The sequence below is a fragment of the Macaca nemestrina genome, chromosome 18 (genome assembly GCF_043159975.1).
Source record: "Macaca nemestrina isolate mMacNem1 chromosome 18, mMacNem.hap1, whole genome shotgun sequence".
Taxonomy (NCBI): Eukaryota; Metazoa; Chordata; class Mammalia; order Primates; family Cercopithecidae; genus Macaca; species Macaca nemestrina.
In genome coordinates, this window is record NC_092142.1 from 4,792,472 (window position 1) to 4,806,651 (window position 14,180).

At 55.3% G+C, this 14,180-nt stretch overlaps 1 protein-coding gene across 1 annotated transcript in view; it reads right to left on the bottom strand.

Moving 5' to 3' along the window:
• LOC105467844 (coronin 7) overlaps positions 1 to 14,180 on the bottom strand; it is a 79,610-nt gene that overhangs the window by 46,315 nt on the left and 19,115 nt on the right. Inside the window, 3 exon segments of the mRNA XM_071083684.1 lie at positions 1,536 to 1,618; positions 2,095 to 2,181; positions 9,443 to 9,493. Coding sequence (XP_070939785.1) covers positions 1,536 to 1,618; positions 2,095 to 2,181; positions 9,443 to 9,493 — 221 coding nt within the window.

A 14,180-nucleotide genomic window follows, 5' to 3' on the forward strand; every position in this document is an offset into this window, starting at 1 on the left:
CACCAATGCCTCTGCTGGGGGCCCTGCAGGGAAGGGGCTATCTAACCTAGAAAGGTCTAGAAGACAAGATGCCAGGCAGCTCCGGGCCCAGGATGGGGGACATGGGGACAGATCCTAGACATAGAGTCTGAAGGCCCGGGAGCTCTGACTCCTCAAGGCAAGGCGGGTCCCACTGACTCCTCCCTGAATCCCCAATGCCCAGAGCAGGCAGGAGGCTGAGGGCAGCCCTGACTCTGCCTCTCGCCCTCCATGTGACTTCAGGGAAGGTGCTGAATCTTGCTCACCTTTGCCTCCCTCATCTGTAAAATGGGCCTTGCCAGCTCTCAGCCCCTCCCTGGGTGTGAGAGGATGGGAGAGGGCGTCACTGTCACCCTGACCCCTACCCCTTCTCTGGGCGGCTCTCAGCCGGGGGAAGCCCTTGGCAGCAGCTCTCACTGGTATTCAGGGGGGACCTCTTTTGGGGACTCCCCGGAAGATCCCACAGCCTTCCTTACCCCCAGACACATACGCTTGCTGCTCCCAGAGCCTGGACAGGTCATTGTTGCCTGTGACTCAGTTTCCTCAGTTATGCAATGGAAGAAGGAATAAGCTTGCCAAGGACCACCCCTTTCCTGGCTCTGACGTTCTCGGATCCCCCTGCCTGCGAAGATTCCAGCAAGGCCCTCATGAGTCATGGCTGAAGCTTCAGAAGGCGGATGGAGTCCCTGCCGCTCCACCCTGGCCCTGCCTGGCTACGTCTCTGAACACCCCCAGCCTCAGTTTCCCCAGCTGTGTTGTGGGTGGTCTGAACGGATGGGTCACTCATAAATGCTTGCCCTGGGCCTCCTGGTGTCTGGCTCTGGAGCCGCAGTGGGCCAAGGCCAGAGCGTGCCTGGCCAGGACCCCGCCAGGCACTGCCAAAAGCCCTCTCCACACACTTCTGGGGGCAGATGGAAGGATGAGGTGCACTTGGAGCCCCCCAGGCTGCCTGGACACCAGCCTCACCTGGGGACACACCTCAGGATAGAACACGACAGCACATGGCTGGTGCGGAGTAGGCCGCATAAACCTCAGTGGGCCGCATAAGCCAAGGCCCACCTCCACCTCCACCTCTACCTCTACCTCCACTTCCAACCTGCCAGGCTGTCCAACAATGAGCACGCCCACCCTCCTATCATAGCCTGGAGCCTCCCTGGGCCTCAGCCCTACCAGAACATCCACAGAAAAATGAAGTGCATTCTTGCATTTCCAGACCACACCCTCTCCCTGAATGCCAAGCATGCCTGTGTCAACCCCTGGCCATGAAACCTCTGGTGACCAAGGGCCCACTCTGCTACCAGGGGCCAAAGGGGTACCAGAGCACCTGTTGTAGGTGATACCTGGAAGCTTCGGGGGTACAGGGCCAGGTGTCTGTTGCAAGGCCTTGCAGCCCAGATCAGGTACCCCAGAACACCCCGGAGATCAGCCCGCCTCACTGACAGGCCGGATCAGGTGCCCTTGCCAGCGGTGCCCTGGGTCATCAGCCCCCCAGCCCACCCGTGTGTCACAGCTCCTACCCTGGTGAGGTGTCCAAGGTGAGGGAGGCCAGGGCGTTGGAGAAGAGCCGCGTGTCCCACAGCTTCACTTCATGCTCACGCATCTGCAGGGAGGGCGAGAGAGGGGCTCAGAGGGGCCTGTCCCTCAGAGCCCCACCCGGGGGCTCCCGGGAAACCCAGTGCCTGAGGGTGCAGCCTGACACAGGGCACCTGCCTCAGAGCAGGGCTTGGAATAGGGATGGGAGTCACCCCAAGGAAAAAGAGTTTGGGTTTTCATGTTCTGCCTCTTTAAGAACCCTTAGGTGACAAGGGATGAGGGGCGGTTCCCTCCATGGACTCGGTCCCTGTGGGGCCACTATAGCTCCTGGGGTCAGGCTGAGCTATTACAAATGGAATCTGCCAGTTTTCAGCAGCCGTCAGTCCCCTGAGGCTCTGAGACCCGGCTGCACAGTCAGGCCGTATATGGACAGGCCTGGAACTGGCCCTCAGTCCCCCGCCTCCCATTGGCTTTGTCCCTGCCCGAACGGCTGGACACGTCCCCACCTGGCCATGCCCTGCTCCTCCAGGAGGAACCCCCTACCTGGTTGAATCCAGTAGACACAAGGTACTCCCGGGAGCCCGTCCATGCCAGCCGGCTATCCCTGCTGTTCTCATGGGCCTGTGTGCTCTGCAGGAGGCAAAAGGTGGACCTGAGCCCCAAGGCCCCCTGCTGGTAGGCGGGGCCCCCTGGACTGGGCCTGAGCTGGGGAACTTCTGCTGCCCACCTGCCTGAAAGCCTCATAGAGGGTGGGAAGGGCTGGTTCCTTCTCCACGTCCCCACTGGGACCAAAGGTCTCCAAAGCACCCCAGGGATCAGCCCCGCCTCCGCCCTAGCTGAGGGCAGCTCTGCGCCCAGAGGCCAACCTGACCGCTCCTCCCGAGTGTCCCTCCTCCCGAAGAGAAGGCTGCCTCGCTCCCCAGCTCCAGGCCCCTTCCCTACTGCACCAGGGGCTTAAAGGCACTGGCACTTTCTTGCCCCCATGAGCTGTGTGATCCGGGGGACGCCACACTCTCTCAAAGCGTCATTTCTCTCACTTGTGTAAGGGGCACCTGGTGCGGTGCCACCCACTTCCCAGGGCTGTTGCCATGTGGAAGGGCAGGGCTTGTGGCAAAGTGCCGTGTAAATCGGGGGATTTTGAGGATCACTGCGGCCGCCCCAGGCACGAGGCAGGGCCTGGGACCCACCTCTGGGCAACGTCCAGAGAGCGCCAAGCAGTGCCTCTCCTGGCCCTCCCAAGGTGCTGGAGCTGCCAGCAGGAAAGCTCCTGGCCCCTGGGAGGAGAGGGAAGCTCATATGGTGGGTGGGGCCCTGTCCTCCTGGGTCCTGGCAGTAGGGAGCTGAGGGGGCCAGAGGAAATGCAAACAGCTCCTCCCAGTCACCCTGGCCCCTGGAGCCTGAGACGAAGGACCCTGTTACCAAAAATAGCTCACCCCAAACCATGGCCAGCTTCCTCTGAGCTTCCCACGATCTCCTTGGGAATGAATGAGGGAGGGAAGCAGCCTGCGAGGAGCTGGCCCGGGGCCCCCTCCCCAGCCCGTGGAGGCTGACTCCAGCGTGGGAGACCATCGGAAACGGCTCCAGGTCCTGTCCTTCGAGGGGCTTTTCTCACTGTTCCCTTCCCACCAGGCTGCGGCCGGCACAGGAAGTTGGGGCTGGAGCCTGAGAACCAAGGCCCCACTGCCGTCTCTCCACGTAAGAGGGGATATCGGGTCAGGACAAGGGTCGAGCCATTGGCCAGCCCTGCCCTCGACACCCGGAGAGGGTCACAGTGTCATTCAGGCTCCTGCCTTCTCGGTGTTTAGGGTGCAAATATTCGTGTGTGCGCAGCCCACCAGGTGGCTCTTAGCTTGTCCAAAAGTCATTCATTCATTCATTCAAGAAACACACAAGGCCTCCCAGGGACCAGAGCTGTGCTAGGAGCTGGCGGTGGGGCCGGATGGTTCTCAGCTAGAGGGCAGGTGCCGGGGGGAAGCAGTGCCCCTCGCTCATCTATTTTCTCCTCATATGGATATTTGAGCCACACACTATCCGAGATGACACGGTGAACAAAATGGGAAAAGTCCCCGTGCCCGTAGAATAAACACGTCGGGGAGGCAGATGTAGGCCAAACAGAAATCAGTGTGTCATTCCATGTGACCATGTGACTGTGCATGCCATGGGGGAACCGCATGGTGTTAGGGGAGGAAGCTGTGGAGGTGGACCCAGGAGAGCCCCAGCCCAGCCACCACGGCCACCTTCCATGGTGAGTCAGTCACCGGCTCTGTGCCTCAGTTTCCATGTCTGTAAAAAGCACTGTAACAGAATTCACTTTTTTTTTTAACCTTTCCTGTGGTGCTGAAGGACCTACTTTTGAAGACGGCCATAAGGAGTAAGAGGGAACGCTTGTAGAAGGCTCAGGATTGTGTCTGACAAGTGTCACGTGTGCATGTCTCACAAGTAATGGCAGGGTACCGTCAGAGTGTAAGTGAGGGAAGACCTAGCGTCATTCCCACTAGGCTGTTTGAGGGTTGACAGGCGTGAGCCAGGTATGGGAACTAGCATACACAAAGAGTTGAAAACTGGATGCAGAAAGACCCGCTCAGTCAGCAGGGGGGGATGCGGGAGGTGGAGGCCGGGCCAAGCCTGCAGGATCCCCCCAGGGCTACCACTGAGCACTTTTCACCTAGGGGGCACAGACTAAGGCTAGGGGTGGGACACCCCTTGGCCTGTATCTCCCACCTTCCTAATTCACATGTGGGAAGCCAGAGGGGCAGAGAGAGGAAGCCATGGTGCAAAGTGGCCCAGCCCCAGCTGTCTCCTCCACTTGCACAAGAGGGACATGAGGCTCAGAGTGGTGATGAGACTTGCACAAAGTTGCGGCTAGGAGGCAGCAGGGAAGGGAGGAGAAGCCGCCCAGGACCACAGCTGGCCTAGAAACACTCTGGTTTCCAGCAAACATCCTGGGCCAGCTCTCGCTCCCTGGAGTGTTCAGCCCAGCCTGCAGAGCTCCAGGTAAGAGCTTTGGCTGCGCCCAGCCACTCCCCACTGTGGGTACACGCAGCTCAGTTTGCCCAGAGACCACGGGAAGCCCCCAAGTGAGGGAGGGGGTCAGTGGCCCACCCCTTACTCTATAACTCCTTATCAATGGAGTGATCACCAGTATCAAAAATGAGAGATGGGCTGGGTGCAATGGTCCCTGCCGTAATCCCAACACTTTGGGAGGCTGAGGCGGGAGGACTGCTTGAGCCCAGGAGTTCCAGAGCACCTGGGCCACAAACTGAAAACTTCTTTCTTAGAAAAACAAACACGGCCGGGCGCGGTGGCTCATGCTTGTAATCCCAGCACTTTGGGAGGCCGAGGCGGGCGGATCACGAGGTCAGGAGATCGAGACCATCCTGGCGAACATGGTGAAATCCCGTCTCTACTAAAAATACAAAAAATTAGCCGGGCGTGGTGGCGGGCACCTGTAGTCCCAGCTTCTCGGGAGGCTGAGGCAGAAGAATGGCCTAAACCCGGGAGGCGGAGCTTGCAGTGAGCCAAGATTCAGCCACTGCATTCCAGCCTGGGCGACAGAGCGAGACTCCGTCTCAAAAAAAAAAAAAAAGGCCGGGCGCGGTGGCTCAAGCCTGTAATCCCAGCACTTGGGGAGGCCGAGATGGGCGGATCACAAGGTCAGGAGATCGAGACCATCCTGGCTAATACGGTGAAACTCTGTCTCTACTAAAACATACAAAAAAAAAAAGCTAGCTGGGCGTGGTGGCGGCGCCTGTAGTCCCAGCTACTCGGGAGGCTGAGGCAGGAGAATGGCATAAACCCAGGAGGCGGAGCTTGCAGTGAGCTGAGATCCGGCCACTGCACTCCAGCCTGGGCGACAGAGCGAGACTCTGTCTCAAAAAAAAAAAAAAAAAAAAAAAGAAAAACAAACACTAGGCTGGGCACAGTGGCTCATGCCTGTAGTCCTAGCACTTCGCGAGGCTGAGGCGGGGGGATCACGTGAGGTCAGGAGTTCAACACCAGCCTGGCCAACATGGTGAAACCGCATCTCTACCAAAAATACAAAAATTAGCTGGGAATGGTGGCAGGCGCCTGTAATCCCAGCTACTCAGGAGGCTGAGGCAGGAGAATCACTTGAACCTGGGAGGCGGAGGCTGCAGTGAGCCGAGATTAAGCCCTTGCACTCCAGCCTGGGTGACAGAGCAAGACTCTATCTCGAAAAAAAAAAAAAAAAACAACTAGCTTGACGTGGTGGTGCATGCCTGTAGTCCCAGCTACTAGGGAGGCCAAGGCAGGAGGATTGCTTGAGTCCAGGAGGTCAATGCTGCAGAGAGCCGTGATGGCGCCACTGCACTCCCGCTTGGGTGACAGAGCGAGACCCGTTTGCCAGCCTCAGCAAGCCTCAGAGAAGAGCCCTCTCTCCAGCTCCTCATTCTCCTGGGTAGCGGGCAAGAACAGGGGCTGCAGCTGAGACCCAGGTATCGTTACCCTGCATCCCCGAGGCCCCCCACAACCTGGTTCTGAGAACAGGAGGGGCTGTGGCAGGGCAGAAGCAGTGCCAGCCCCGTAGGGGGTGAGGAGGGGAGGCGTATGCCCACCCCTTCCTCACCATGACAACACTTCCTATGCAGGGCAGGATGGTTCCAGGAGCAACCCTGGCTCCCTGCTTGGGTAAGGGGACCTGCTTTAATAGTAAGACGCCCACACTCACTCCCTTCTCTCCTCTGAGGCTCACCACCCCCAACTGGCCTGTCTGATGCACTGGGGTTCCTAGAGGGCTCAGTCTGGGGCCCCCTCCCACCCAGACAAGGGTTCTAACTCCTCCACACTCATCTGTGGCTGCCACTTCCCCAGAACAGCCTGGGCTCCAGAGCCTCACCCAGCCCCAGCTAAGCCAGTTGTATAGGGAAGGGGCGGCAGTGGGGGTCTGGGCGGTTCCACAATCAGATGGGCGAGCCTGCCTGTCACCCTGAGGTGGGACCCTGGAGAAGCCACAGAACCATCTGACCCTTGGTGTCTACACCTCCAAGGAAGTGGAATATGCCAAGTGCCTGGCGCATAACAAAGGCTCATACATGCAGTCTAAGAACCAAGCAGGGGTGTGAGCAGGAGGAGTCACCCCAGGGTCCCCTGCTCCAAGCTCATGACTGAGGCAGGGCTCCAACAAGACAGTGGAGGGCGGACTCCCTGGCCCACTCCGGGCTCTGGGACAGCACCAGGGCTCAGGTGGGGTGGACCCACAGAGGACAGAGGTTGCATGGAGGGCAGGTGGCTCCGCTCCCTGACCCCCAGCCACACCCCACCAGGCAGGAAGGAGGATTGCCAGAGAAAGTGCTTCCAGAAGGCCTCTCCCTCAAGTCGGCCCCTCGGCTCACACCGGCCCTGGCTGCCAGCAGCGGTTTTCCTAATAGAAGCCAGGTGTGGGCCAGATGCCCTGGGCGGAAGTGGGGGGCAGGGCCACACGGAGAGCGGCATTCCAGGCCTGCTGCCCCCGCACCAGGGCCCGAGCACAGGCCCCAGCCAGCAGCTGGAGGGGTGGGAGCCACCCACGCTCTTCCCAGGTCTCCTCGCCCCAAAGCCCCGCAGGGGGGCTCCCTCCAGAACCAGATCCTCTCTCTCTCTTCGAGGAGCTGGGAGCCCCTTGGACAGCAGCCACTCTATCCCCACCTCGGCATCAGTCACCGCCCCCAGCCCTGCTGGAAGAGGAGGGGAGAGAGGAGGAAGGCTGGAAAGAGGGGGCGGAGGAGGGGAGAAGAGGAAGAATCACGTGGGCCCAGCAAGCTGGCTCAGAGCCATGCCTGGTAGGTCAGGGGCAGAAGCATAGGTGCCCCAGCAGTGCCCTGGGCTCTGGAGAGGAGAGTGCAACCTGAGAAAGTGAAGGAGGCCGGAGGAAGCCTCCGTGGCGCCTTCAAGCTGAGCCTGGGCCCCGCTTTCTGGGCAAAGGCTTGGAGGTCAAAGAAAGCTACCCAGTGAGGATACCGCGCACACCCACACTGCCCTGAGATGCAGACAGCCACCATCCACCAAGCCCAGGTCCCGCATGACGAAGAGGTCAGCCAGCCTCACCAGCAAGTATGACCAGGGTGTGGCCAAAACCACTCTGCCTGGCTAGTTTCACCGGTTAAATGGGAGTCCTCTCAATCTTCAGCTGGGCAAAAGTGGAACTGACTGTACCGTTTGGACTAAAAAACTGCAATCTTCCATGTGACTGGGTTTCTCTCCTCAGTCTTGTGTGTGTAGGGGGCTCTGGGGCTCCAGTCTAACGCTAGTTTGGTTTGGGCTAGTAGTTTGCCCTCGACCCCAGGTGAGGAAAAAGTCCTAGAAATGGGGAGGGGGTATCTGTGATGGGCCTAGGTCTTTGCTGGGGAGCTCCTCTCCTGAGCTAACAGCAGGACCCTAAACTTCACCTTCCTCAGGAAAGAAGCCTCCTCAGCTTCTAGAAAGTTCTTTTTAGAAATGTAAATCCACGGCCAGGCGCGGTAGCTCACGTCTATAATCCTAGCACTTTGGCAGGCCGAGGTGGGCGGATCACAAGGTCAGGAGTTCCAGATCAGCCTGACCAACATGGTGAAACTCTGTCTCTACTAAAAATACAAAAAAATTAGCTGGGCGTGGTGGCGGGCGCCTGTAGTCCCAGCTACTCGGAAGGCTGAGGCAGGGGAATGGCATGAACCCAGGAGGCGGAGTTTGCAGTGAGCCGAGATCGCGCCACTGGACTCCAGCCTGGGCGACAGAGCGAGACTCTATCTCCCCCGCAAAAAAGAAATATAAATCTACTCATCGTACTTCCTGCTTAAAACTCTCTAAAGGCGGCCGGGCACCGTGGCTCACGCCTGTAATCCCAGCACTCTGGGACGCCGAGGCAGGAGGATCATGAGGTCAGGAGATTGAGACCATCCTGGCTAACATGGTGAAACCCGGTCTCTACTAAAAATGCAAAAACAAAATTAGCCGGGTGTGGTGGCAGGCGCCTGTAGTTCCAGTTACTTGGGAGGCTAGGGCAGGAGAATGGCGTGAACCCGGGAGGCGGAGCTTGCAGTGAGTGAGCCGAGATCGAGCCACTGCACTCTAGCCTGGGCGACAGAGCGAGACTCCATCTCAAAAAATAAATTAAAAAAAAAAATTACCTAATGGCTTTCCACAGCCCAGGTGACCATGGGCCTGTTTCCCCCAGCACCGCTCGCGCAGACTCCGCAGACGAGCCTGTCCTCCTCCAGGCCATCTGTGCCTGCCCCCTTGGCATTACTCAGGCCTCCGCTCCCCAGCCAGTTACTCAGGGAAGCACTAAACCACCCCAGCAAGAGAAGCCCCCAGCAACTACCCCGGGACAGGGCCCTGTCCCAGGATTGTTGCTCCTGCCTACAAGGTCTCTGTAGGGCAAATGAATGGTGCCCCAGTGGCTGGATGCCTGCAGCATGAGCCAGGTCCCAGCTTCCCCGCTCGGAACTGAAATGGCCACGCACATTCCATGCACAGACACAAACCAAAACATGCTCAGTTCCTGGAGCCTGTACGTTTTGATAGGTCCCACCCGGGGTCTTCCTGCAGAGGACAGGAGCTGTTTCTTTTTGGCTCCTCTGCAGCTGGTCTCTGCTGACCGTGCCAGGGTGAAGGGCTCAAAGGAAGGAAGTGGGGATCTCAGATCACTGACTGAAGCCACAGGATGGCCTCCGTGGAGAGCCTGGGGGAAGCTTAGCTCTGCCCACCCTGTGATCAAAGCCAGGCCCTCCCAGAACCCAGAACACACTTCACAGGAAGAGCTCCCAGCAGTGATGGCCCACCTCCTGGGGACCCCTGGTGCTGCGGACATGTCCGCCAGGACCCCAGGCCTGCCCTTACCTCCACCTGCTGGAACCACTGGGTCCTCAGCCTCAGCGGAGGCTTCAGCCCACCCCGGCTTGCCCACACAACTCACCTGAGAGGCCTGCGGCTGTGTTCTGGGGTCAAAGATCCGCAGCTGCTTGTCCTGGAAAAGCAGAGAGGAGGAAACAACTTGCAACTAGGGCTGGAGGGTCCCTGGAAGCCAGCCTGTCCTCCCACCCGCCAGCTCTGAGCAGCCCATCCCCAGCACACAGGGCTGGCATCACACACCAGGGCATCCCTCCTCAGCCCTGTTTCTCCTTCTCAGCACAGCAGCAGGCCCCACCCAGTCCCCCAAAAAAACAAGCTCAGCAAGCAGTGTTCAGCTTCCTGAGACCTACTCCACACCAGGCATACCAGACACTCGACCCCTCCTAGTCTTCCAACTACCCTATGAAGTGGTACTATCACCATGACCCCTCACAGACAGACAAATGGAGGTCCAGAACCAAACTCTAGGCTGTCAGTGCCCCACACATGCTCAGCCCTATGCTAGGCCCAGCCTGGAGAGGCTCACGTGACGACCTCATTTCTGCACTTACAGAATTTAGCATTTAACCAGGAAAATGAGCTTACACCTCCAAACCATCCATTCAGCAGTAACTGATTCAGATTATCCAAAGGGAGGATGGAAACAGACAAAAAGCAGAAAAAAATGTACTGAAATAAAACACCCATACTTTGTATAGGACCTTCTTTCTGTGGAACAATCTGTGTGTGTGTGCATGCACACGTGTGTGTACACAAACATGCACCACGTTTGGCCATAATAAATTAAGTGCAAAAGGAAGTTGTAGAATAACATGGCATAGTGTGATTCTACTGTGGTAAAAATCAACAAAAATCTCCATTTGTGTGACCATGATCCTGTTTGTTTTCACTGTTACACAGCTGTCATACAGCCCATACATTTTACACGTTTGCTGAGCAAGGAGAAAGGTCTAGACTAACACAGGCCGCTGTGCTAATGCTGGGTACCAAGGGTGGGGAAGGTGGGGGCTGGTTAACTTTTTCTTTTTACTCTTAGCACAGGTCTATTTTGTTTCATTCAGCATAAATTCCTGTTTTCATATTTTGAAAAACAGTAAACAATTTGAATTTGAAATGAAAAACAACACCAACCAGGCATAGTGGCTCGCGCCTGTAATCCCAGCACTGTGAGGCTAAGGTGGGCGGATCACCTGAGGTCAGGAGTTCGAGGCTAGTCTGGTCAACATGGTGAAACCGCGTTTCTACTAAAAATAAAAAAATTAGCTTGGCGTGGTTGCAGGCGCCTGTAATCCCAGCTACTCAGGGGGCTGAGGCAGGAGAATCGCTTGAACCCGGGAGGCAGAAGTTGCAGTGAGCTGAGGTTGTACCACTGCACTCCAGCCTGGGCAACAGAGTGAGACTCCGTCTCAAAAAAAAAAAAAAAAAAGAAAAACAACATCCTTTGCACCAGCACACACTAAAAAAAACTTGAAATACACATGCTCCTCAAAATACAATGGAGTTACATCCCAATAAACCCATCTTAAATTGAAAATACAGTAAGTATGGCCAGGAGCAGAGGCTCATGCCTGTAATCCCAGCACTCTGGGAGGCCGAGGCAGCAGATCACTTAAGGTCAGGAGTTCGAGACCAGTCTGGCCAACAAGGTGAAACCCCGTCTCCATCAAAAATACAAAAATGAACCAGGCATGGTGGCAGGCACCTGTAATCCCAGCTACTCGGGAGGCTGAGGCAAAACTGCTTGAACCTGGGAGGCAGAGGTTGCAGTGAGCCAAGATCATGCCACTGCACTCCAGCCTGGGTGACACAGCAAGACTCTCTCACACTCACACACACACACACAAAGGCCAGGCCCAGGGGCTCACGCCTGTAATCCCAGCACTTTGGGAGGCCAAGGTGGGCAGATCACCAGGTCAGGAGATCAAGATCATCCTGGCTAACACGGTGAAACCCCGTCTCTACTAAAAATACAAAAAATTAGCTGGGCGTGGTGGCGGGCGCCTGTAGTCCCAGCTACGGGAGGCTGAGGCAGGAGAATGGCGTGAAGCTGGGAGGCGGAACTTGCAGTGAACCGAGATCACACCACTGCACTCCAGATTGGGCGACAGAGCAAGACTCCCGTCTCAAAAAAAAAAAAAAGAAAAAAGAAAAGAAATATATATTAAGTAAAATTTGCAGACCAGAGAGTCTTTGTTCAAAGAATCACCAGTGCTTAAAGTGTGAAAACTTGTGGTTGTGTATCACTTTCACACCATCGTAAAGTAAAAAAATTGTAAGTCAGGGACAATCTGTACTTAGTTGTACATCTAGTGAAATATATACAAGATTTACATGAGGACAATTGCAAAACTTTGAGGAAAAAACCAAAGAAGATCTAAATAAATAGGTAGTACATATTCATAGATATAGAATCTCAATACCGTCAAAAAGTCAGTTATTCTCAACTTTATCTATAAATTCAACAGAGTCCCAATCAAAATTCCAGTAAATTATTTTGTGGACAAACTGATTTTGAAGTTTCTATGAAGAAACAAAAGACACAGAATAGCCAACCAGGTGCAGTGGCTCCCGCCTGTAATTCCAGCACTTTGGTAGCAGCCCAAGGCTGGTGGATCATTTGAGGTTAAGAGTTGGATGATCAGCCTGGCTAACACAGTGAAACGTCATCTCTACTAAGAATACAAAAAAATTAGCTGGGCGTGGTGGCACACGCCTGTAATCCCAGCTACTCGGGAGGCTGAGTCAGGAGAATCACTTGAACCCGGGAGACGGAGGTTGCAATGAGCTTGCAGTGAACCAAGATCGTGCCACTGCACTTCAGCCTGGGAAACAGACGGAGGCTCCGTCCAAAAAAACCCCAAAAATGCTACCGTAGGCCAGGCACAGTGGGTCCTGCCTGTAATCCCAACACTTTGGGAAGCCAAAGTGGAAGAATTACTTGAGCCCAGGAATTCGAGATCAGCCTGAGCAATATGGCAAAGTCCATAAATGGACATTTCTCTCTTTTTGTATTTTTTTTTTTTTTTTGAGATGAAGTTTCACTCATCACCCAGGCTGGAGTGCAGTGGTGTGATCTCGGCTCACTGCAACCTGTGCCTCTCGGGTTCAAGTGATTCTCTTGCCTCAGCCACCCGAGTAGCTGGGAACACAGGTGCCCGCCACCACGCCTGGCTAATTTTTTGTATTTTTAGTAGAGTCAGGGTTTTGCCATGTTGGACAGGTTGGTCTCGAACTCCTGACCTTAGGTGATCTGTCTGCCTTGGCCTCCCAAAGTGCTGGGATTATGCGTGTGAGTCACTGTGCTTGGCCTTTTGTTTGTTTGTTTTTGAGACAGAGTCTCACTCTGTTGCCCAGGCTGGAGTGCAGTGGCGTGATCTCGGCTCACTGCAAGCTCCGCCTCCCAGGTTCACGCCATTCTCCTGCCTCAGCCTCCGGAGTAGCTGGGACTACAGGCGCCCGCCACCACACTCGGCTAACTTTTTGTATTTTTAGTAGAGATGGGGTTTCACCGTGTTAGCCAGGATGGTCTCAATTTCCTGACCTCGTGATCCTCCCACCTCGGCCTCCCAAAGTGCTGGAATTACAGGCATGAGCCACCGCACCTGGCCTTTTGTTTGTTTGTTTTTGAGACAGAGTCTCGCTCTGTTGCCCAGGCTCAAGTGCAGTGGTGCAATCACAGCTCACTGCAATCAACCTCCTGGACTTAAGCGATCCTCCCACCTCTGCTTCCCAAGTAGCTGGGACCACAGGCACAAGCTACCAGGCCCTGCTAATGTTTTAATTTTTCTTTTGTAGAGATGAGGTCTCATTACGTTGAGCAGGCTGGTTTTGAACTCCTGGCCTCGAGTAATCCTTCTGCCTCAGCCTCCCAAAGGGATGGCATTACAGGTGTGAGCCACCATGCCTGGTTTAAATATACGTTTTTAAAATATATATATAGAAACGGCCAAAAAGCATATGAAAAAGTGTTCAATATCACTAACCATTAGAGAAATACAAACCCAAACCACAATAAGATATTCCCTGACACCCATTAGGATGCCTATTACATTTTTAAAAATAGCAAGTGTCAGGCTGGGCACGGTGGCTCATGCCTGTAATCCTAGCACTTTGTGAAGCCAAGGTGGGGAGAATCACTTGTGGTCAGGAGTTCGAGACGAGCCTGGCCAACATGGTGAAACCCTCTCTCGACTAAATATACAAAAATTAGCTGGGCGTGGTGGTGTGCACCTGTAATACCAGCTACTCAGGAGGCTGAGGCAGGAGAAGCACTTGAACCCAGGAGGTGGAGGTTGCAGTGAACTGAGATCGTGCCACTGCACTCCAGCCCGGGCGACAGAAAGAGACTCTATCTTGAAAAAAAAAAAAAATAGCAAGGCTGGGTGCAGTGGCTCACACCTGTAATCCTGACACTTTGGGAAGCCAAGGTGGGTGGATCACAAGGTCAGGAATTCAAGACCAGTGTGGCCAACATAGTGAAACTCCGTCTCTACTAAAAATACAAAAATTAGCCAGGTTTGGTGGTGTGTGCCTGTATTCCCAGCTACTGGGGAGGCTGAGGCAGGAGAATCGCACGAACCCAGCAGGCAGAGATTGCAGTGAACCGAGATGGCACCATTGCACTCCAGCCCAGGTGACAGTGCAAGACTCTGTCTCAAAGAAAAAAAGAAAGCAAGTGTTGGTGGGTATGTGAAGTTAGAACCCTTGCACACTGTTGGTGGGATTGTAAAATGGTGCAATTGCTATGGAAAACAGTATGGCAATTCCTCAAAAAATTAAAAGTAGACCTATCATGTGTTCCA